At 41.8% G+C, this 16813-nt stretch overlaps 1 protein-coding gene across 1 annotated transcript in view; it reads left to right on the top strand.

Annotated features, from left to right (window-relative positions):
- Positions 1–14269, top strand: part of TRAF3IP2 (TRAF3 interacting protein 2) — a 68373-nt gene extending 54104 nt beyond the window's left edge. Inside the window, exons 7-10 of the mRNA XM_027848634.1 lie at positions 3973–4041; positions 5955–6071; positions 10341–10415; positions 13670–14269. Of these exons, the coding sequence (XP_027704435.1) occupies positions 3973–4041; positions 5955–6071; positions 10341–10415; positions 13670–13816 (408 nt within the window). The 3' untranslated portion in view covers positions 13817–14269. The remainder of the gene's footprint in view (positions 1–3972; positions 4042–5954; positions 6072–10340; positions 10416–13669) is intronic.
- Positions 14270–16813: the final 2544 nt, after the last annotated feature.

Below are 16813 nucleotides of genomic sequence, written 5' to 3'. Positions count from 1 at the left end.
GGTTTAGGTAAATTTGAAATTATTCAAGTTCTCTCTCGGTGTTTCCTGTGTGCTTTTTTGAAATTACTTTAATACCACTGAAAACATGCATGAATCTCCTCCAAAACCTAACAAGCATAGAGAACTTCTGGTACATATTTTATCAAGAAGAAGCATGGTAGATTAGATAGACAGCTGGGCTTAGACTCATCAAGGCCTGGGTTCAAATCCCACCTCTGACACTTACTAGTTGTGTAATCATAAAATCAAGTCACTTTACATCCATGAACTTCAGTTTTCTCATCTGGAAAATGGGGATAATAGTGCCTGTAATCCCCATCTCAAAAGGCTGCAATGAGAAGTATGTAAAACACTTTGTCTGCCTTCCAGTTGTCAGCTACTCTCCTCAACCTGCTAACTCTGACCAATGTGGTTATGCTCATTGTGATATGGGATACCATGAGCTTCTCCTTTCATTTCATAAGCCTTGCTTGCCACTGAGAGGTAATGTGATATAGTAGATAGAAAGCCAATCTCAAATTCAGGAGGACCTGGGTTCAAGTCTTGCCTATGCAAATACTGGCTCTGTAACTCTCAACAAAATCATTTAATCTCTTAATGCCCCCAGGCAATTATCCCCACTGTAAATTTCATAAAAGAAACTGTTTGGTAGAGGGAGTTCCCCTCTGAGAGCTCTCTGCACCAATGAAATCACAGGAACAGTTCCATTTCCACAACTATATACCAAATAGTAATGCCTTTGGACTACTCCCTTCTAGCTAGAAGTGATGCTATATTAAAAACAATGGCCCCAAAGGAAAATTGCTCTAACTCAGCCTTGCAGATAGATTTATTTATTCATTGGTCCTAAGTGACCAACCCTCATGTGAACATGGGGCTATATGGTCAGAGGCAATGGAGGAAGGGGAAAGGCAGGATACCTTGGTTCCATTTAATTTTAGGCCACTTTAAATAGCACCACCACAGTTCAGGTTTACCTCCGAACATATGCTGTCTCCCTTCTCTCTGCCTACCCCCCCCCCACCTTCTTTCTGGATGGGGCATAATTGGCTAGTTCTATCCAGTGCTCTGATTCTTTCTTCACTAGACCAAGCAATCTGGAAACAAAAAATTTAACCCTAGTTATTGTGTGATCTTGGGCCAATTCAGGAAGCTCAGAAAATTCTGACCCTTCTTGCCCCACCACAGTTCCTTGATTCAGTGGAACTCAAGGCAAGACCATGGTGGTGGCTCTTTGGAGAAATGAAATCACACCACAAGGAGCTGCAGATTTTTACGTGAAAAGAGGCCTCTCTTTTCCTTCCTATGAAGTCCTCTGCGTACTCTGTGGGAAGGCAATAAATATTAATTGCTGATGATTACATTCTGCAAGATGGTACAAAATTGAAGAAATGCATAAAAAATAGGCAGTTTGTAGGATGAAAAGGGAGGGTAAAGAGGGGACACTTGTCACTTAAATTTTCTTTTTCAAAATTACTTAGTATCACTTCACAGAGGTATCTATTTAAATTCATCATTTTCTTCTAATAAAATCTAACTGGTCTAGGAATCTCTCAAAAGTTTTAAAAAATTAGTGCACATATTGTAATAAAATCACAATGGCCTTGTTACTGAGTAACTAGCAGCATATCACTCTCGTTGCTGAAATTTAAAAAAAAAAGTCTTGGTCTAGTGTGCACTGAGGTCAAATTCCAGAGCACCACGAAAAAAGGTTCAAAAGGCAGTGTCCAACTCCTCCTACCCCCTTCCTCCCTTACTCTTGGTTAATTGCAAAATAAACAGATCACCTTTGGAGCAGGCCTGTGTCCTTTTGTGGCCTCCTTGCCAATCTGGGACTGCCTGGGCTATTTATGACTATGGTAGCCTCCCATTGTGAAGTCCTTAGCACAGATTCATAGGCTGAGCCCAGACACATACTTAGGTCACCAGTAGTCCCAGTGTAACCTAGCAAAGATGGCACTCTTAAGCCCTTAAGAGGGTTACTGACTGTGCCTCCTTTATTTACCATCACTGAGTAATTTACATTTGGGGTTAATATTACTACTAGAATCACATTGCTCAAAGGACTTCAGAAGATGCTTATCATTTGCCCAGTCCCCAGGTTTCAAGCAGATGAAAGCCATAGCTCACCCCATAATAATAGCTCAACTCTCAGTAGGTATGCTAAGGTTGACAAAGAGCTTCCCTCCCAGCAACTCTGTTGGGGTGGCAACTATAGGAATTATTACCACCAACTTACAGATGAGCAACTGGGGCTCAGAAAGATCAAGTGAATTGCCCTAGCACAACTACAACAAATAAGTTGTAAGAAGGGTAAGTCAAACCCAGGTATTTCATTACTCACTTTCTACCACCCTGTGCTTCCTCTCCACACCCCACACCCCCATGGGAGCTTTGCTGTTTGGGAGATTCAATCAACCAGCATTTATTGAGTGCCCAGTATGTGTCTATAGGCATTATGGGGCACACCAATGTACTATGAAACACAATCTCTTTCTTTACGGAGCTTACAGTCCAATTTCAAGGATAAAACATGGTCACACAATTATAAAGAAGGGCCAATAAGACAAGCCTGACTACATACAGGAAGTTGTCTAATTATTGGGCAGATAATGATTTTAAAAAGGAATCAAGAGGCAAGAGAACTCAATAAAGATTGCACTCATCTGCAAAAATTTCATGGAGAAAGTGGGACGTGAACTGGTCTTTGAAAAGAACCAGAGAGGACATTTGGCAGGGATGGAGAGGTCGGAAGATATGAGTCAAAACATGGAGGTGAGTGTCAGATGGGACTTGATAAAGGCAATGTTTTAGGGATATCAACCTGGCAATTGTATGCAGGGTGGTTTAGATAGCATATTTACAGGGAAAGAGATTTCACAGTCTCTTTTGGGGAGCCAGTTCCAGTATGTAATCACCCTGGAGTCAACCATTTCCCCTATATAACATATTGCCAAGTGGGGGTGTTCTAGTTAGTCCTCTCTGGAACTGGAGAATAATAAGCACCTTCTAAAGAGTAACTCCTAAACTGGAAGCCATTAGAGCCATCAAACTGCACAAATCCCACTCTCAGGCTAAATAATCATTTTTCATAATAAGAATTATTTTCATTACAGGACTCATTTTAGTTACTATTCCTTGGGCCTCCTCCTAGTTTAATATTAACATTTCATTTCTTTTTAAAAATCTTTAATGTTAAAAAAATTTTTTAAATCTTTAATGCTGTATTAAAATAGGATAATAGACTGAGTTAGAAAAAGTCTTAGAGGCCATAGAGTTCAATACCATCATTTTACAAATGAGGAAACTGAGGCTCAGGAAAGTAAAAGTGATTTGCCTAAGATGAAACAGGTAGTAAGTGACAAAGGTAGGATTTGAACCCATTACCTTCTGATTCTAAATCCAGGGCTCTTTCCATTGTGCTAACATTTAAATGCCACCCCCACCACCCCCACTCCACGTGCAAAGTACCGTGTTTTTCCATAATCCTTTTTGAAATATCCAAGCCCAAACTGGACGATACTCTAATTAGGCATCTAATCAATGTAGAGTGCAGAACTATTATTCTTGGCTCTGCCATGTTTTACATTGTTAGGATCATGTTTATTTTTGTTTGCTTGTTTGTTAAATATTACTAACCTATCAAGTTTATGGTCAACTAAGACTTTCAGCTTTAAAAAAAAATGTAATTGGAGATAGCTTTAGTGTATGAGAGCTACTGTACTTGTATAAATAGAAGTAACAACTATGTTAATAACGAATATTAAATATTCAAATGGTGAACAATGTATTTTAAGGAAATTTTCTTTTATTCTTTAGACATGGGTTTCCCCTGTAATCACATCATCTACCCCAAAATAATTAGTAACAATCTGGGGCACTTTTAAAATCTCTTACTATTCATGTCTCCCCACAACCTGAATCTGCTGTCAACTTCGTTAACACTCTCTTCCCCAAATCCTCTTCTTACAGATAGACATATTTGAGGATAGAGTTCGAGGCATTGACATCATCAAATGGATGGAGCGCTACCTTCGTGATGTAAGCAAACACCAAAACTACAAGATCCACTCATTCTTTCCTGGGATGGATTCATTCATTTATTCATCCAACAGACTTTTATTAAGTACCTAGTAGATGCCAGGCATTGTGCTAGGTGCTAAGGAAACAAAGCTGAAAACAACTTAGTCCCTGCCCTCAAGGAGTTTATAATCTAGTGGGGGTGGAGGGAGGCGGGACTATGATGTGTACACATGTCTAAATATATATAAATGTATATAAAGCATATACAAAGTAAATACAGAGTACTATGGGGGCATACTAACTACTAAATAAACTCCAGGGTCTCCCTGTTGCCTCCAAAATAAAATGTAAAATCCTCTTTGTGGCTTTAAAAGCTCTTCATAATCTGGTTCTTCCTACCTTTCCAGCCTTCTTATATGCTATTCCCCTCCATGTATCACATGAGCCAGAGATACTGACCTCCTTACTGTTTTTCACACAATGCTCCATCTCTTGACTGTGTCTTTTGGCAGGAGGCCTTTCTCTGTTCCCCCAGCTATAAGGATCTTCATTCTGAGATTACTTTCCAATTACACTATATATCTGGTGTGTACATAATTATTTTCATGTTGTTCCCCCTTGTTAAAATGTGAGTTTCTTGAGGAAGGCTCCATGTTTTTGGTTTTCTTGGTATCCCTAGGGCTTAGCACAGTGCCTAGCACATAGCAGGTGCTTAATAAATGCTTGTTGATGGATAACTAGGGGGATTAGGAAGAGCCTCATGCTGGAGGTGCTATTTGAGCTAAGCCTTAAAAGAAGCACAGAATTCTAAGAGATACACAATCTTAGTTGTTTGGTTCAGAAGCTCTGTCTCTTGCCTGTGTTAAAAGCCTAGACTGACCCTAAAAAAAAAACCAAACCACTCTTGTGAGGTATGGCTTGACAAGGACAGAAGGAGGGAGAATGAGAAGGTAGGTGACATTATCCTGTGGAGGAAGGAAAGACTGGCAAACTGGAAATAATGAAGAGACCAGGCACAGATGATTGATAAAAATCAAGGCAAACTTTTTTTTTTTTAACAATAGAGAAAAATGGAAATCCAGTGTAATGGGAGGTGTCGTTCCCCCCCCCCCCCCCCCCCCCGGCCAATCCTTCAGCATTTTGTTTAGTCTTGGGGCTTTCCTGAGCAGGTTCTCTTACTGGGTACTCTGTCATCTCTGAAGCCCCTTAAATCATCCACAGCAGTTCTCTGCTCACTGAGCTGTGATTTGTTTTCCCCGGGCTCGCTGGCCAGGCTCCGTGCAGAGGACACTGCAGTTTAACAGGAAAGAAATTGATGGTTGCGGCTGCATCCTGGTTGGTGCTGACCAGTGTTGCAGCTGCAATCTGGTTGGTGCTGACCTAACCTTTCTGCAGGGGGCTGGCAGGGGCCTGGAGCCTCCCTACAATGCAGGTCTTTTGTATGAAGTGTGGAGGGGTTTGCTTTGTGTAGGAGAACCTCTTTCTTCAGATTCTTAAGCTGAATTCAAAAGGAAAAGCAGCCATTAGCTGCAGAATTGCAGTTCATCACTGACGCTGACGCAAAGTCTTTCTGCATGGAGGCTGAATCCTGCCGAATACTTTTCTCTTACATAATGCAACTCTTCCTAAGATGGTTATTAAGGATAGCTACAGAAAACGGTGGTCAATAAATATCTATTTGGAGACTGCCTCCTCCAGCCGTTTACAATCAAGTATTTGATTGGAGAGGAGAGTGGGGAAAAGAAGTGGATGGACAGAGTAGGGATTGTGATGCATTTTACTTTCCTGAGTGAATGAAACTTGTCCTCCTCCCTCAGCACATAAGAGATACTTAAGATCCTGGCTGGCGGGTTTCCAACCTGCCTTTACCAAACAGACTACACTTTACATGTACATAAAAGTGCGTCTCTCTCTCTCTCTCTCATTAACAGAAGACAGTGATGATAATCATTGCAATCAGCCCCAAATACAAACAGGATGTGGAAGGAGCAGAGTCCCAGCTGGACGAAGATGAGCATGGCTTACATACTAAGTACATCCATAGGATGGTAAGTCCTGGGCAGACAGGATTGCTGAGAAAAGCTGCAATAGCTCACCTTCCCGGAGACATAAGCGTTCTCTCTAACAAATTACATCTCTTTCCCTGGGGTTCAGCATTGTGTTTGCCTGGCTGTGTAAAAAGACACTGAAAGCTTGCTACGAGGGGTTAGAGTAGAAGGCATCATGCGGTAGAGGAAAGGACGCTGGATCTGCAGTTGGAGGACTTGCGTTTATATCCTGTCTTGACCATTCCCTGACTCCGTGACCTGGGGCAATTCACTTCATCATGCTGTGTCTCAGTTTATCCACCCTGTAAAATGAGGAGGCTTAGAATACATGATCTCTAAGGTCCTTTATAGCTCCAAATCGATGACCCCATGAACAAAATGTAGTTATGAGAGTGTTGAAATTGCATTCAAGAGACTTGAGTTCAAGTTTCAAGTTGTATGATGCTGGTCAAGTCACTTATCTCTTGGCCTCAGCTCCCTCATCTGTAACATGGGGGTAATGATATTCATACAACCTACCTCACACGATTCTCGATTTGCTTTTTGTTTCTGAGGAAAATGCTGTGAAGTGTGAGTTAAAATATTATTAGGTCAGATTTGCTTCTCCTGCCCTCTCTTATGACACGTGCAGAAGGTACGACTTCACAGCAGGCCTGGAGAGAATACTTAAAACTAGGACTGATTGAAGAGACTTATGAGAAAACAGGTTTTGGCACAAAAGCTAACAACCAGAGTTGTCTACCAATGTAACAGGGTTGTTCTAGTAAGTAGTGATGTCACTGTTACTGAAGAGATTAAAAAAAAGACTGAATGCTCATCTCCTGGGGATAAAGTAGAAGGGATTCAAGCTGTAGGTGGGAGGTTGGACTAGCGCCAGGTTTTCCACCCACCTGCCTAAAATCAACACCAGCAGCTCACTGGTAGGTGAGCTCTGCAGCAGACAAGCAATTAGGGCATGATGAGCACTCCAACTTCATGAAAGGAGTGAAGAAGCCCGAATTTTGACTACCGAAGGCCCTTCCTACTTAAAGCTGACTCTTTTCGTTCTTCCTTCTATCTACCCTGCTCCTCTCATTCCCTGCTTCCTTTTTCTCCCCAGTTTTCAGTCCCTGATCCTGAGCGGCTGCTAAGGTGGTGGGTGTGGGGGTGGGGAATGAATTACAGTATATTTGGATTAGGCAACACGAGATTGGATCACTTCTGAAGTTCTTCAGATTCCGAGCCTAATGAGTGCTGGGCTAATCAGTAACATCTGCCACCAATTCAAACTGTTCCAGTACTTAGGGGTCATCCTGTTCACCAACGGCAGGGGCAAAGAACCTGAAATGAGAACTGGAGCAGTTGCTATCAGGGATCTCTGCCTAAGACAAGGGGACAAGGGCAGGATCCAGAGCCAGGAGGCCAGGCAAGGTTGAGATAAGTCAACAACACAATTGGGGGATGCACAGTGAAGCAGGCCTTAAAGGTCTGGGTACTCCAAATAGGTTGGGAACTTAGGGATTGGGGCAGAATAGCTCGTATTTAACTCACTAGGTCATCACTGGCTCCACCTCTTTCTTGAAAGAGAGCCTATAAATTGTCAGGGCTCAGAATCATAGAATTTATCGTTGGAAGGGTTGTTGGAGACTTAATCTCTCTGGACCTCAGTTTCCTCATGGATAAAATGAAAGATGATCTCTAGTCACTAGGTAATCTCTAATTCTAATTTCCAAAGAAATAAAGTAGTCCAACCCCATCATTTTACAGATAAGAGAACTGAGGCCCAGGGAGGGTTAAGTGAACATGCCCATCCCCATATAGCTAGTAAAGAGTAGACTGAGATTTGAACCCAGGTCCTCTGACTCCAAATCCAGAGCTCTTTCCACTACACATAGGGCAAAGGATGGATTAAAGACAGGAATGACTTATTTTGGGGCTTATATCTGGTCTCGGAAGCAGGAGACAGAATCAAAGGACAAAATTAGGAGGTAAGGAAAAACTTATAACAGGCATTGTCTCTGGTTTCAGGACAACAGTTTTTCATGCTGGAGTCCCAAACCGGTGCCAGTCCATGGAGTAAACTGACTCACTATTATTACCTAACTCGGGGTTTTCATACTCCTTGGTCATTAGTTGACAGAATGAAGCCTTTGGGGACTGGAAGCATACTCCTAGGACCCACGTGTGCTCTCTCCATTTCTAAGCACCTAGCTCATGCCAACAGTTGGTGTGTGGGTAGTGCTTCAGTCCAGTGCCAGTTTCTGGGGTACACACACATTCAGAAGTGTTCCTACTCCAGCTCCCCAGAGCTCAGCTGAGCCAGGCAAATGTACATGAAACCACCACACATTTATGGACTGACTAGCCTAGGTGTGATCTAAATAGGTGAAAATTAAGTTAAATGCACAATGGTGTCAGGACCCTCCCACCACACCTAAGTACTGATAGGGAGATCAGGTGGAGGGCAAATTCTGCTAAATAAGCTGACACCTTGGGACCTGTCCAGCAAGTAAGCAATTCCAGGGGAATGAACCTTGCAACTTCACAGTATGGGGTGGAGAAGTCCCCATAGGCAAGTTAGAAAGCAGAGCAAAAATGATTCATGTTGACCAGAAAGATCTATCTCAGGGTGAAGGTAAACTGTATGTAATTATACTACAGCTGACAGTTAGCTTCAACCTGGTGGTCACCAATTATTGGCCACCTTAAACCTGACACCCTTCACCTCTGTGTCCAGCACCGTACACTGGTGTTTACGGGCCTGCACTGCTGTTAATGCTCAGACACGCATTTGTACTGCTCTTTACAGATGACCAAACATTTTCTACACAACAACCCTGAGAGGTGGCGCAACTATATTCCATTTTACAAATGGGAAAAGTGAAACTTTAGAAAGGTTAAATGGTCGCCCCAAAAGTCTGACAGCTATTAGGTAACAGAGTTTACACTTGAACTCAGCTCTTTTGACCAAGAATCCGTGGTGCAGTAGAAAGTGTACTGGTTCTGGTTTGATACTTACTACCTATGTAAACTTGGGTAAATGCCTTAATCTCCCTGGGCCTCAGTTTCCTCACCTGTAAAATGAAGGGATTAGACTAAAGGTCCCCTGAGGTCCCTTTTTATGGCTCTAAAAATATCATTCTTTCATAGTATAACTCCAAGTCCAGTGTTCTTTCTCCTTTATGCTGATAATGATTCCTGAAAATTCAGTTTGTATATCATTTAGGTCATCTGATTTTGGGGGGGGCATGGTTATGTGAAAACGATATTTGTAAAAAAAAAAAAAAATTCCTGGGGGAAGAGGAGGAAATAGTTTGGTTGTTGTTATTGTTGTTGTTCAGTTGTTTTCAGTCGTGTCCGACTCTTCATGACCCCTTTTGGGGGTTTTCTTGGCAAAGACACTGGAGTGGTTTGCCATTTCCTTCTCCAGCTCCATTTTACAGATAGAGAAACTGAGGCAAACAGGTTAAGTGACTTGCCCAGGGTGACATATCTAGTAAGTGTCTAAGGTTGGATTTTAATTAGATCTTCCTGACCCCAGGCCCTGTGATCTAACCACTGTGCTACCTAGGTGCCCTGTAAAATAGTTTGGACCTGTGCTTTTATTGTTGTGAGGAACTCTTGATGCGAAAACTCCCTCCACTGATATATAAATATATATGTATAGGCAATTTGTCTGTACTTTATAGTCCTGAGAGATTTACCTGTGTTACCAAGAGGTTAAAGGACTTGCCTGGGGGCAGCTAGGTGGTGCAGTGCATAGAGCTCCAGCCTTGGAGTCAGGAGGACCTGAGTTCAAATCTGGCCTTTGACACTTAACTAACTGTGTGACCCTGGGCAAGTCACTTAACCCCAATTGCCTCACCAAAAAGCAAAAAAAAAAAAGACTTGCCCAGGGTCTTACAGTTGGTATATTTGTAAAAGGCAGCACTTGAACCCGGGTCTTCTGATTCCAAGTTCAGTGCTTATTCCACTATATACTTCTTGGAAACTCAGTTTTTATATAATTTTGAAACATTTTTAGGGCATCTGATTTTTTTTAAAGGAAAGTTGTTATGAAAAACATATTTATGCAATTTGAAAATCATATTTTTAAAAATTGTAACTGATGTTTCACTCCACTGCTTAGCATGGCACCATGCAGAGGAAAAGAGTTAAAATTATTAGCTCTTGGTGCTGCAATAAGGAAATTAGAATCATAATACTGCCTGTGCCTGTGTGTGCTGGTAGCATTAATTAACCTCTCAAACTAATTCCTGCAATTAAACCCCCAAATCTATCTGGTTCCAGATGCAGATTGAGTTCATAAAACAAGGAAGCATGAACTTTCGGTTCATCCCTGTGCTCTTCCCCAACGCTAAGAAGGTAAAAACCAAAAAGTTTATAATTAATACAGTTTGAGTCATCTGGCTCTATCATATGCTGAAGTGGAAAGACCTGCCAACTTTTTATCAGTGCTTACAGAAAGTGAGGTTAAGCCAAAAGATCAAGAGGTTTGGCCACTAGGTTCAGTGGCCTGGATTGGTTGGGTTTTAGGGCTTTATCTGGCAGGACCATCACTGTGTTAATTACCCCCCAAAACCTTCTTCCACATTATGAAGTGGCTTGTTTTAACCAATGAGAGTAAATAGAGCAGCATGAATTTTATCTGATACTCTTATCTAGACACATAAAAGGCCAACTGTTTGGATATGCCTATCTTTGCTGGCTGTTCAACAGATGTGTTTTGTTACATTTCAGCTAAAAGCTCATCTAGTACAACACTCATTAGCTGGAAGGATAAGTGAATTCCATTGGGGTCTCTCCTTAAATTGAGTTCTGCCACAGTTCATGTGAGGACTTTTTGCTCTAGGAGATAGTACCAGCTCAAGATGATGGAGGGACTGCATGAACTGGGGGTGGGTGAATTTATTAAGAATAATGTGACAGGCCCTGAAGACAGTAAGACAAAAATGAAAAGTCTCCATTCTCAAGGAGCTTATGTTCTACTGTGCATGCAGTGGGGGAGACAATATGTATACAGGTAAGTAAATGAAAAATATATGCAGAGTAATATGAAGAGGGAGAAGTGCTAAGGGGTCTTAGAAGAGCTAAGAGGGGGTGGTGCTTGAACTGGGTTCTGAAGGAAGCCAAGGATTCCAAGCAGTGCAGGCAGCTGAGAGGGAGGCCATTCCAGACCTGGGAGACGGTATATACAAAGGCATGAAGGCAGGAGGCGATATGCTGTGATTGGGAAATAGCAAGTAAGCTGTTTGTTCTATGTTCTATGGCTGGAACATAGAGTGTGTGAGGAAGAGTAATGTGAAATCAGTCTAGCAAAATAAGTTAGAGACAGACTGTGAAAGTCTTTCAATGCCAAACAGAGGAGTTTGTATTTTATCCAAGAGCAACAGGAACCCACTGAAGTTTCTTGAGAGAGGAAATGATGAGACCTGTGCTTTAGAAATATCACTTTGTATTAAAAAATGAATGTTGAAAACAATTTTTACATGTAATTAGAAAAAATAAAATACTTTAAAAAAGAATAAATAAATGAAAGAAAGAAAGATTACTTTGGCAGTGGATGCCTTCTGACCCTCTCATGTAACTACCATGGGGTAAGGCCAGGGTCCAGCTCAAACCAGAGGAGACCTGGAGGATCTATCCATATGATGGCAGCATTGGCCATTTTCATTTGCTCTAGGGTAGGTACCCATGACTGTAGAATGGAAATCTCTGGACTTATTCTGGAGAAGACAGGAACATCTTTTTGTTGTTTAGCCATTTTTCAATCATATTTGACTCTTTGTGATTCCATTTGGCGTTTTTCTTGGCAAAGATACTGGAATGGTTTGCCATTTCCTCCTCCAGTTCATTTTATAGATGAGGAACTGAGGTAAACAGGGCTAAGTGACATGCTCAGGGTCACACAACTAGTAAGTGTCTGAGGCCATGTTTGAACTCAGGAAGAGGAGTCTTCCTGATTCCAGGCCTGGCACTCTAGCCATTGTCCATATTCTTCCTCTGGAAGCATACTCCAATGGCATCTTCTATGGTATTGTTTGCAACTGAGTGGAATTTGGCAGGAGATGGGTTTGTTCTAGACCCATGTAATGTAGAAACCCAGAGACAGTCTAACCCCCAAAAGGCCTTTTCAGACCCAGAGCGGATCAAAATTTCCAGGTCAATCATGAACTAGCCCCAGGTCCCAGGGCAGGTCATCTTTATGCCCAAGAATTAGGGAGAGCTTTCCTAACCTGGAGGTAGCCAAGCTATAGAGACATCCTTAATGATTTGTGAGGTAGCAGAGTGTGAAATCAATGATCAAGCTAGCGTGTTGGATATATGTTTGTGTTTATAAAAAGTTAGTATGAGGAAAGTCAGGGTAAAGTAAGTAGGAAGATAGAGATCTGGCAGTTACTGGAGAGAAAGTAGGGGAGATTAACATTATTGCATTGGTAAAATCACCAAGAGTGTGTGGCATGAAGGAAAAGCCCCCGTATTATACATGGCATCTCCATGCCTTTGCACAGCCCTTCCCTTGTGCCTGTGATACATGCCTTCCTTTCTTCCTCCTCCAGATGGAAGCCCTACCTTCCCTCAAGGTTTGGCCCAGGTACCATCTATTACAGGAGAATTTTCCTTTTTACCCCGAGTTGTCATTGCTCTCCCTTGAGACTACCTTGTATTTACTTCTCTATGAACATATATGCTCAGAGTAGAATATAAACTCCTTGAAGGAGTTTCACTTTGTTTCATTTTGATCTCTGTATCCCCAGCACCTAGCATTCAATATGTTTATGCTTAGTATGTTTAACTGAACTTAAGTGAAAATGAAATGGGAGAAGAATACAGGATCCACAGGACTCAGATAATAAAAATTGTAATAATGGGAAGGTACTAAAGTACGTTGGAACTTTGAGGTCCTATTGTTTACTATGGGTGGAATTAAGCATACTGGGGGTTAACCATCAGCACTTTGAGGTAAGAGTTTAGTTAATGTAAGGTAGCTTCACCTTCTAGGCAGTCTCATGGCAGGGACCCTAAGGACAGCATTAGAATAAGGATAAGAAGAACTATCAGCCTGTTTTGACTTTACACTTTTGCTACTAGACTGGGAACAACTAGTATGTAAGGCATTGAGCTGTATTTATTATCCACCCATCCAGTTCTGTGACCATAGGCACAGACAGGAACTGTTAGAGTGAAAGGATAAGTTGTCAGAGGAAGCATACAGTCCCAGCAAACTTTCCTTCCCCCTCTCCTGTCTAGCCATGGGAAAAACCACATCACTCAGAGCAACCTTGGCACCATCCCTTTCATGTGAAGGTGATGAAAAGTGCATTACAACCTAAAGGGAAGGTTGAGTCTTCCTGATGGAAAATTCCCAGTACATGTGGTTTCCATGATTCAGATATGATGAGCTGCAGGTGTAAGCTTTCCCCACCCCTCCCGCCACTTTTATAAAACTAAACAAAAACGCCACCAAGTTTGGTGAAAAACAAGTATGAGCCAGCTCTTGAGGTTTGAGGGCAGTGGTCCCAGGAAGTTAGCATGAGGAGTGGCTGGAGGTGGTGGGGGTATTAGAGGGGAAGTGGGGGTACCCAGAGGCTTTTTCTAACAACCCACCCTCTCCACAGGAGCATGTGCCAACGTGGCTGCAGAACACCCACGTTTATAGCTGGCCACGGAATAAGAAGAACATCCTGCTTCGGCTCCTGAGGGAGGAGGAGTACGTCCCTCCTCCAAGAGGGCCTCTACCCACTCTGCAGGTGGTGCCCCTTTGAAGCTGCCCAAGAGCCTGGGGTAAAAGGTGCTGCTGCCTTCATTTAGACTGGATGCCACAGCATTCTTGGATGGGGGACCTGAGTGGTGGACGCAAGCTCATGCTGATGGCTGTTTCTATGGGTAACTTCTCTTGAGCACTGTGCACCATCAGTATCCAGATGGACTCTGTCACTGATGCTGAGGCAGAAGCAGCATGTGCCTCCCTGAGTTCTTCAACCTTCTGCTGGGTGGGATGTACGGATATTTTTCCCCCTCTTAAAAATCACCTAAGGTGTTTCCCTTAGCACCTTCACAAATAGGTACTGTAAATCACACTGCAATAACTGTAGACTTTGACAAACACCCCCTATTTGCTTAAGGAATCTTTTTCCTGTTTAGCCAGATGTATTTTTCTATCCTTAAAACAAAAGGATTTCATGTACAACACAATAAAATGTTTACTTTTGTAAGGCTATGGGGCTCATTTACATCTAGGGAGACATGGGGGGGCACCTATTCAATGGTGAGAACGGGCAGTTGCCTCCTGCGCTGAGGCCCAAAACAAATTAGACGGAATATCAGATACAATAGATCAGACTCTCCTGAATGACAGGATCATAGCAAACTAGACAAACAGCTTCTTCCGACATCCTCACTGGCACTTACATTCTAGCAGTTCAGATTTTAATGATGCCATGTGATCCTCAGGACAATTGTGATTCTGTATGGAGTTAATTACTCTTTTTTAGGGTCTGTATGGGTAGAAGTGGGTAGCTAGGTAGCACAATGGATAGAGCACTGGATGTGGGATCAGGAAGACTCATCTTTATGAGTTCAAATCCTGCCACTGACACTTACTAGGTATGACCCTGAGCAAGTCACCTAACCCTGTTTACCTCAGTTTGCTCATCTGTAAAATGAGCTGGAAAAGGAAATGGCAAACCACTCCAGTATTTTTGCCAAGAAAACTCCAAATGGGGTCACAATGAGTTGGATTGACTGAAATGACTGAACCACAACAAAATGTGTAGAAGTGTGGAAATATATTGGCATGTGAATGGTTTGCAGCATACCTTATCCAACACAGCCAACAACTATGCATTGATCAGCTTCTCTACCTAGTAGGCTCCTTGAGAACAGAAACTTAAGTATTACTACATAGTGCTCCAACTGGCTCTGGTTAAATTTTCAGTGTGAGCATTTATACCTCAGAAATCTGCAGCAAACTACTAATCGGTGCTCAAGTGATTGTTTTGTTGATTTTCCAGACTTAAGGAAGTATTGGAGCAAATGTGATGCAGATGAAATTTAAAAGTGTGTCCTGCATACATTTTTTTCTTCCCAGAGAGCAGGCTGTTAAATAGCTACCAGTATACTCCTGGGTGAACCCCATAGTGCCTTGAATAGAGCCTTCCATGTGGAAGGAGAATAAAACATGAGACATAGAAGGGGTAGGACTGCTACTCCTGTTCAGGGTGAATGGAACAATGATAACAGATAACAAAGAGAAGGCAAATCTGCTCAACTCTTATCTTGCTTGATTTTTTTCTGCCAAGGGGAAGGATCTTCCCACTGGAAAGGACAGCACACAAATGGCTAATGGGGAGTTGAAAGTAAGATAAGAAGGGAGTTTGGGCAGCTAGATGGTGCAACGGATAGAGTGCTGGGCCTGGAGTCAGGAAGACTCATCTTCCTGAGTTCAAATCTGGCCTCAGATGCATACTAGCTGTGTGACCCTGCTCAAGTCACTTCACCTTGTTTGCCTCAGTTTCCTCATCTGTAAAATGAGCTAGAGAATAAAATGGCAAACCACTCCAGTATCTTTGCCAAGAAAACCCCAAATGGGGTTATAAAGAGGCAGACACAACTGAAACAACTGAACAACAAGTAGGGAGTTAGTAAGAGAACACCTAGACGCCTTTGATTAGCTTATGTCAACTGGCCCAGATGAAAACCATCCTAGTATACTGAAAGAACTGGCACCTGTGATTTTGAGGCCATAGTTAGTGATCTATAGACAGATTGGGAAGAACCAGAGGTATGACCAGAATGGAGAAGGGCTGACGTTTTGACTGGAGATGAAGAAGTGTAGTCAGCAAAAGACATGGCCTTACCTAGGTTTGAAGTAACCATAACTGGAAATTTAATAGGGATAAATGTAAAGAAAAAATCAAACAAAAATTTAAGCTTGATTTAAGAAATAATCTCCTAACAATTAGAGCTATCCAAAAGTGGAAGGTATCACTTTGGGAGGAAGTTGATTCTCTCTCACTGGATGTCTTCAAGCAAATGCTAGATGACTACCTGTCTGGCCATGTTGGAATAGAAGGTTATGAAGGTCCCTTACAACTCATGCATTCATTCATTCCATAAGCATTTAATAAGCATCTGCTATATGCTGGGCACTACAGTAGGTCTTGGGATAGGAAGAAAAAAATGAACCAGTCTGTCATGCTGGGATTCTGTTTGTTGAATAGAAGAAGCAAGGTGCAGAGCTAGGTGCTATATAAGGGTAAAAAGAATAAGATGCAGTGCCTGCCCTTTTGTGACTCATATTCAGTTAACCAGGTTCACAGCTTAGAAGTCATTCTTGATTGTTTTAAAAACATTTCTTTTTAAATTTTATATTCTGAACTTTTAATTTTAATTTCATTTTAAATTATAAATTAGCTTTTCCAAATACATTGTAAAAGGAAAGGATTATACATAAAACTGTAAATCTCTATTATGTAGAACTTACTTTTCTTTTTAAGTATTTAATAACTTCAACATGTAACTTTCAGAGATGTCCTGATTGATCCTTTCTGGCCTTCTTCCTGTTCTCTCTTTTTTGGAGGGAGAAGGGGAACTTTATCTCTACCTTGTATCTCCCTCCCACTTGCCTCACCCAAGATAGATAAAATAAAAAATATGAACAAATATTTGTATCAAATACATATATGTAGTTATAACAAATGTGCAAAGTCAAGCAACTTAGTAGCACAGTGTTTGTCCCATAAACCTGAAGAGCCTAATTT

This window comes from Vombatus ursinus, unplaced genomic scaffold (assembly GCF_900497805.2).
Source record: "Vombatus ursinus unplaced genomic scaffold, bare-nosed wombat genome assembly UNPS02006779.1, whole genome shotgun sequence".
Taxonomy (NCBI): domain Eukaryota; kingdom Metazoa; phylum Chordata; class Mammalia; order Diprotodontia; family Vombatidae; genus Vombatus; species Vombatus ursinus.
The sequence above is the reverse complement of the archived record's forward strand: the minus strand, read 5'-3'. Positions and strand labels throughout refer to the sequence as shown.